The 7,962-nt window shown below is 27.9% G+C and overlaps 2 protein-coding genes across 2 annotated transcripts; one reads left to right on the top strand and one right to left on the bottom strand.

The window, feature by feature from the left end:
- Nucleotides 1–442: 442 nt before the first annotated feature.
- On the bottom strand, nt 443–2,253 carry LOC106790620 (probable tRNA(His) guanylyltransferase). The gene is made up of 3 exons (XM_014755664.1): nt 1,480–2,253; nt 1,041–1,285; nt 443–952 (listed from the first exon to the last, which is right to left on the bottom strand). The coding sequence occupies exons 1-3, from the start codon at nt 1,835–1,837 to the stop codon at nt 497–499; spliced, it is 1,059 nt and encodes a 352-aa protein (XP_014611150.1). The 5' UTR covers nt 1,838–2,253; the 3' UTR covers nt 443–496.
- A 357-nt stretch (nt 2,254–2,610) lies between these two features.
- LOC106790619 lies at nt 2,611–7,936 on the top strand. The gene is made up of 10 exons (XM_014755663.1): nt 2,611–5,263; nt 5,334–5,575; nt 5,665–5,881; nt 5,978–6,130; nt 6,194–6,358; nt 6,436–6,624; nt 6,705–6,882; nt 6,957–7,279; nt 7,463–7,599; nt 7,659–7,936. Exons 1-10 carry the CDS (start codon nt 2,843–2,845, stop codon nt 7,816–7,818), a joined length of 4,185 nt encoding a protein of 1,394 aa, XP_014611149.1. The 5' UTR covers nt 2,611–2,842; the 3' UTR covers nt 7,819–7,936.
- Nucleotides 7,937–7,962: the final 26 nt, after the last annotated feature.

The following is a 7,962-nucleotide window of genomic DNA, read 5'->3' as shown; positions in this document are numbered from 1 at the left end:
GTAGTAGTAATAGTAGTAGTAATAATAATAATAATAATAATAATAATAATAATAATCATAATAATAATAATAATATAATAATAATATTAATAAAAAATAAAGGTACCCTACATTCTACATGATATAATACAAATGTTTATGTCTTGTGTTATATACCTGTACACATTGAAATCGGTAAACACATTATAGAGAAATAAATTTAAAAATGTGCAATTGTAAAAAGTTTATCTTGTTTGTTTGTTTCATCTAACTTCATCCGCTGAAGTGTTTGCAAAAAGTTCCATTCGTATTTCTTCTACTTATCCACAATACGTCGTAACAATGTTAATGTAAAGAGGCAAAAGATATGTATGTTGATCATCCATACCCATTATCAATGCATGCAATACGTTGTTGATTTTTATAACAAAATTCACTTTTGCATGATCGAAGAACGGATAAGCACATGATTTAAATAATATATTTAGTTTTGTCTTAAAAAATATTGTAACACAACTTATTTTCTAATAATTTGGTCACTTTCACATTGCATTCGATCACCATCCATCTCTCTACTTCTTATAACATTTGTTTCATCATTCTTTGAATTTGTATTACATACAACGGGAGGTACTGTAACATTATTAATATGTTTAAGAGTACCAGGAGATAGAGGCACTGATGTACAAATAGTATTTTTCATAGCATTATTAATGATAGGTGGTTGATAAGTTGCTAAACTTTTTAAACCTATTACTTCCGGATTCTCTTTCCAAAACCTATCACCAATAATATCATCAATTAATGGAACGACAACAGGCTTTAATCGTCCTGTACCATCCGGTACAAGCTTGCGTAAAAGTATAGTGCCTTTCCGAAACATGGCAGGCTCGTTATTATAATTTATTCCAAATTCTTGGAAAAGCAATTCGTTTTTGTGCGAAGCTAGAGTACCTCTAAGTTTTTCTTCCGCCTACAAAAAGAGATACAATACTAAATATTACAAGACGCTGAATAAATGATATCATCCAATTAATGTAAGAATAAAAAGAGAATTATACCTGACTCGGAGTTAGCTTTCCTTTTAGGACAAGATTCCAAAAGCATGTATTGTATAAATTATTAACATGAACATCTGCCTGACGCCAAGCCAAATAATCTCTTAAATTTTTATCTGTTGGATATAAGACAACGCGTGCATCAAAGGATGGCGGATAATAAAGATCTCTACCTCTGAAAAATCGAGGCCAATGATACACATAAGACGAAGCAAATAAAGAATTCACATTGGACATGAGCTTGGACACTGAAAAATCAAACATTGGTGTTATTACATGAATAGCTATAATAGTAAAAAAAACAACAAAATATTGTTTACTTATACTTACAAAAAAAGAAACAGAACAAAACAAAAATAAAATAAAATAAAATAAAAAATATACTTTCTTTTTTTATACCTTCACACAAAAGGGGTTAGTCGCGTAAACACTAAATACAAACCTCTGCGTTTATATAGTTGGGTGTCTTTACGAAATACAAAGGAATACTCGTCGCTTTGTCCGAAACCTAATATTATTTCTTTAAAATCTTCCATAACAGTAATAGCAGCGCGATTCATCAGTTCCAATGCGGCAACATCGTTCGGCTTGGCAAATTGATGAGCGTCAGTGAATTTGGAAAAATTCCTACCGTCTATTCTAACCACAATCCAACAATTTGGCAAGCAATTATCGTCCCGTTCGAATTCTTTTACATATTCAAATTTACTTTTAGCCATTGCTGTCAAACTTATGCGCCGGGATATGGCCACTTGTTTGCTCCAGCTAATGATTTTGAATAATCCACCACTTCTCTTCATTCATAGGTTTCTAACCGTTGCACCGGGCTTATAGAAGGACCCGCCGCTTATTCTACTTTACTTTCTTCGATTGTACGCGCTTAAGATCATTCGCACGCACATTCGGTCGACCGTATTGTAACTGTGATCGGAAGCAAATTTCATCAACTAAATCATTCATGCGCCCTTACTTTTAACTTTCGATCGAGATACGGTATTTTTTTTCTTCTTCTTTTCTTTTCTTTTCTTTTATTTCTTCTGTCGCTTTTTCTTTTTCTTCAAATTTCTCAATTTAAACAAATACACCCAACGTATATTTTTCCTTCTCTTTCCAATAATCGACGTGTTACAAAGTTCTCTATCACATCCACCAACCGTGCATGTGACACATCCACGTGCACTTTTATTGGTTAAGTAAATAATAAATTCCATTTTTACAAAAGCGTCATTTTTCATTTGTGACGATAAAAAAAATTGGAAAAAAAAAAAAAAGCAATTAATAAACAAAAGGTCTACGCGAACGCGCCTTTACGTTGCATTTAGTTTTTAGTGTATAACAACAACGACAAAATAGAAGAAGAAATTCAAAATTTGTTTTACTTCTTATTTATTCCTACACAAGTCTGATAAGTGTTTTTTCGTTATTTTCATTACATCGCTTTTTGTATTAGTAATAATAGTAATTATTAATTAATATCGTTACTATGCTCATGATATTAACTCAATATGGATTTACATAAAAAGTATATGCAATTTTCTACCCATAATTTATCTATATTAGAAGTCATTGATACTTCGTTTAAAGATGATCCATTTGCATGTTTACATAATTTAGTCAAATTGTATAACAATGAATTAATCAAATTTCCTTTGGATACTAAGAAATTGCAAACTTTTCATGAGATATTGTGTTATGAGTATCAAATTAAATTTAATTCCAGTGATACGTATAAGTATAGACATTTAGATGATATTTCTATCAACAATATTGAGAATATTTTTTTTCATAAAAATCAATGGCACACTATGTCGGAGGTATTGATTCTTTATGATATTTTGTTATTGCAAATGGTTTTATATTGCGATGTTAAATCTATTAAAATCAAATTGGAACAATTCAAACATTTGAGAGATTTGTATCTTAATAACAGCAACACAACAAGAGAATTGTATATAAAAGTATTGGAATGTTTTTTAGAATCATTGAATCTACATTGTTATATTTTTAATAAAAACAAATGTAAAGAGTGCGAAGAATTTGTTCCATTATACATAGATGATATAAAATATTTTTTAACTACAAAAGACAATATACAATGGAAATTGATAGCATCAATCTTACCTAAACTAAATAATACGTTTGATAATAATAATATAATATTTCCAGTTTGGGACCTTTTCTCAAGCGAATTGAAAGATCTTCGAGATTTGCTTACCTCGCTCAATACACTCGCAGATTATTATTTTCAATTAGAAAAAAATTCTCTTCGTGATCTATATATTGATCTGTACTGCAAAGATAGATTTTGGATAGTGATCGCAGAAGGATTAGATTCCCATGTAATACAATATCGGAAATGGGCATTGTCTCTATTAAAGAAAGGGATTCATTTTATGAGCAACATTAAGTTTGAAAATTTGGATGTAAAAAAAAGTATGCTGGTTCCTTTCATATGCAATACCTGTTCTGAAAAGACAAAAGAAAGAAATAGGGAGCAATTCTTGTTGATCTTAGAAGCATTGCAAGAAGTGCAAATTCATTTGATATTACCTGCCTTAACTCATTTACCTAGTTTGATAATAAGCAACAAAGTGTGCAAAAATTGCTTTGATATTACATGGTTGAGTTGTATTTTTAAAAGAATATTACAGAATGATAATAAAAGTATAGTCAAACAAGGAATATTAGATATTTGCAAAGTTGATGTAGTAATGTATGATGATCAGTTTCTTGAATTTTTTGTAAATGTTTTAAATAACACTTTTTTGTATGAAATAGAATCCAATAAGAATGAATCAAAATTAGTAGAAGAACTTATAGAATTGCTTAGCCGCTTAACTGAATCTTGTGGTGATTCTGTTTTAAAGAAATTTTTGTATCACATTAGTTTAATTAATTGGGGTCCTGTAGCGATATTTTATGTTACGTATGTTCTTTCTAATGTTTTTGAAAGAAATCGATCTCGCATTAGATTGGAAGAAAATGATTTTAATGCTATTCAATCATTAGCATCGTTAAATTTGAATAAACATTCACTCATTTTACGAGTTGCATCTCAAATTAATATTATTAAGATAATATCTTTTTCTAATATGACGCTAAATGATTTAATATTACTTTCAAATATTTTGTATACTTTTACCATTGACGAAACTTTTAGAAAAGATTCAGATACTTGGAAAATAATTGTTAAATGGTTACTCGAAGCAACTACAAACACTATTGCTTCAAATTTTATTTGTTATAATTTAAAACAATATCTCCTGGATGATAAATCATTTAAGATTAATATTAAAACGCTTGTGCTCATGATTTGTCTTCTGTATGATGCTAAATTAATACTTTATACACCATCATGTGTTGCGTTACACCAATTAAAATATTCATTCGATTTGTTGATTAAATCTGACAACAGGCCGTATTCTAATGTTCAATTAAATATTAAAGTACTCAAATTAATGTCGTATTTGCTTAAGGAAAACCGTAATATTATCACACAAATGTTGTTTGGCTACGGCGACACTGCCATGAGAATTATAATTAAATATGTGAAAAAGATATCTACTATCCTACTTTATGAAGAATTGGATGAATTTTTAAATATGATTACAACGTTTTGGAATAACAGAGATTTAATATTCTCCAAAGAAACAATAAGCATGCACACATCTAATTTAAAAACGCTAGTATCTGAAAATATATTTTTTGTAAAAGGTACCGAATATTTATCCATATTACACGTTTTACTTCTCTGCCAAAGTTTAGATATTTTATCATGTACAAAAGATATGTATGAGTTCTGCATAAAACAGATTAACAAATTTCAAATATGTAATAAGGGACCTAGTAATACAGAAAATGAAAAAGGAAAGATTATGTCACATTACTTGTTTCTTATGACTAAATTAATGCACAACTATCTTCAGCAATTTTCAACTGATATATGGAAAATAGATTGGTATGAGATAATATCGAGTTTTCTTGAACTGGAAGGTATTAATATAATTCCTTCAATAGCAGTGTTATTGAAAACAATCGTCGAAAAGGATGGACTACCACGTTCAGAAGATATTACAAATTTTACATCGACCATTCAATTATGTTGGAAAATTACATTTGAACATAAAAAAGATAGCACTTTTTCCATGGCTATTAAAAGTCTTCTCACAGTTATAATTAATTCTAAATTTTTGGATTTACCAGACATTGCCATTATTATAAATCCAGTAAGAAATAATATATCAAAAACTTTGTTTTTCATTTGTTGTATCCTCATATATTTAAATTATATTTTAGTTACTAAATCAATTGATTCAAGAAAGCGATCATATGCCCAATTTAAAAAGAATATTGTTAAATCAAATGGAATCATTAGATATTAACGATACAATCTTTAATAAAATAAATGTTGATAAATTATTATTCGCATGTCTTCTCCATGGTTATGCTATTAGACGAGATAAAAAGATTGAAAATCAAATATATTTGTCTATAAAAAAAGATTTTCAAGACTTGTATAAACTTCATTCGTTGAACATGTAAGGTATTATGTATTAATATTTATATAAAAAAAAAGTATATTGGAGACTATTATTAAATTACATTTTTTATTTTTTTGTTTTAATAGCGACTATAATATTGATGCAACCGTGAAGGCACACGCAGTAATATTATTTCACAAAATAATTACCGAAAAACCTAAATATGCATTGATATTTTGGCAATTGGTTTCTGAAGAATTGAAAAAATATACGAATAAAAGATACTTCAAAGATTCTTATTTGCATAGAATAAAACATAGACTGATGCAAATATTATTGTTATTAGAGCCGCTACTAAACATGGTAATAAAAGTTAGAGTTTATTTTCATATAAATTCTATCATTTTTTTTATATCAAATTAAAGAATTTTAATGCAAGTAATTATATTTTTTTTATAGGAAAGTATTCTATTGGTTCAAGAACTAATATGTAATTTAATTTTATTAGAAAGTAATCAGCATAGTGTACGTCTGATGCAAGAATGGTTATTAATTAGGATATTTATAAAATATACTGATTTACATAATAAATTATGGGAATTCTTTGAAGAGGTATTGTAAAGTAATATTAGTATCAAATTTATCATCATTAACTCTCTCACAATTTATACGTAGAGTCTCTCGAGACGTCCTGGATGTACAAGTTCGATTGCAAGTGTAATATATCATGTCTCTCTATTTTTTTCTGGACAAGCTCAATGTGATTTTCTTACGCGAGCAATGCCATACATTGCATATTGCTGTTTAGGCCAAAATTATAATATGCGTTTATACAATCAGGTAAGTTGAACGTAATAGAACTATGGGATTATGATATTAAAAAATTACAAGTTTTTTATTTTATTATGTCAAACTAGGTGATTCTGGTTAAATTATACGAACTATCAAAATGCTCTAATTTTGATAACATCGTATCAGAATATTCAGGAATATATAATGCAGCAGTTAAAAATTTACAAGAAGGAAAGTCTATGAAAAATTCATTACAAATACAGGATGATTTTTATTTTTCTGCTTTTCATCCAGAAGATGATTATAGTTTACAGGTAATCTATTATATTGTTAAATTTATTATATTTTATTCATTAATAATATTGTTGCATTCAAGTAATCATAAAATTTTTAGACTATCTATTTTGAGATACCAAGATTGTCCACCATCTATATAGATGAGTGGGTTCCACTTTATTTATTTGAAGATTTAAATTTTACAGAATATAATAATCATCCTTTACGTTTAAGAAATTTAAATAACAAATTAACCGAATCTAAAGTACCTCCACACTTTCTTAAAGCCGATCCATGTGAGTTAAAGTCTTATGCATGTACGATAATTGTTGTATATAAAAAATTTACAAAAAAAAAAAATGTTTTGTAGGTAACAAGGAAACATTAGTAGTTGAAACAGATTCTGATGGCGTATGTGATTTACAAAAGAAAATAATCCCTTTTAAGTTAGTTAGTTCTTATGAAAATGATAATTCATTGACATTATTGCAACATCCTTTGTCTCATTTAAAAAATGAAGGCATCATAATTGTTGCATCTCTGATTGATCGTCCTACAAATCTAGGAGGTCTTGTAAGAACGTGTGAAGTATTTGGTGTTAAAGAATTCATTATTGGAAATATACAGCATTTGGAAGATAACAAATTTAAAAATCTCAGTGTATCTGCCGATAAATGGATAAATATTAAAGAGGTATTTAAATTTCATTTAATATGTTAAACACCATGCCAGTTTCTTTGCTTTTTTAAAGCTGACATATCATCATGGCTTGAGTGGGAAATTCAATAAAAGAAACTTAACATTTAACATATTAAAAATAGCATATATATTTTTCTAGAAAATATATATAATTAATTTTCATTTTTAAAACAACAGGTAAAGCCTCATCAATTACGTGAATATCTCTTAGGAAAATACAATAAGGGTTGGGATTTGGTAGGACTTGAACAAACTGCTAACAGCACTAATCTTTTGAATATGCAATTTAAAAAGAAGACAATACTTGTTTTAGGGTAAGTACGAATTAATTTATCCGTAAGAATTTTACTTAATGGATAAAAAATTTCTGCAGAAATGAAAAGAGTGGTATACCAGCTAATATAATATCCCTTCTTGATGTTTGCGTGGAAATACCTCAAGTTGGCATGATACGTTCATTAAATGTTCATGTTAGTGGAGCAATGTGTATATGGCATTATGCACAACAACATATATTTACTTCAAACTCTTGATAATAAGAATCGATTTGTTTTTATAAAAGATTATGTATTATTGGAATAGTGTAAATTTTGCGAAAATTATAGTATAATAATAAAGATCATGATAATAATAAAAGAAAAAAATAAATATTATATATAAAAATCAGAATAACAATA

This window comes from Polistes canadensis, unplaced genomic scaffold, assembly GCF_001313835.1.
Source record: "Polistes canadensis isolate GaletaPanama2010 unplaced genomic scaffold, ASM131383v1 scaffold_249, whole genome shotgun sequence".
Classification (NCBI taxonomy): Eukaryota; Metazoa; Arthropoda; class Insecta; order Hymenoptera; family Vespidae; genus Polistes; species Polistes canadensis.
This window is presented reverse-complemented; position numbering and strand designations above follow the sequence as displayed.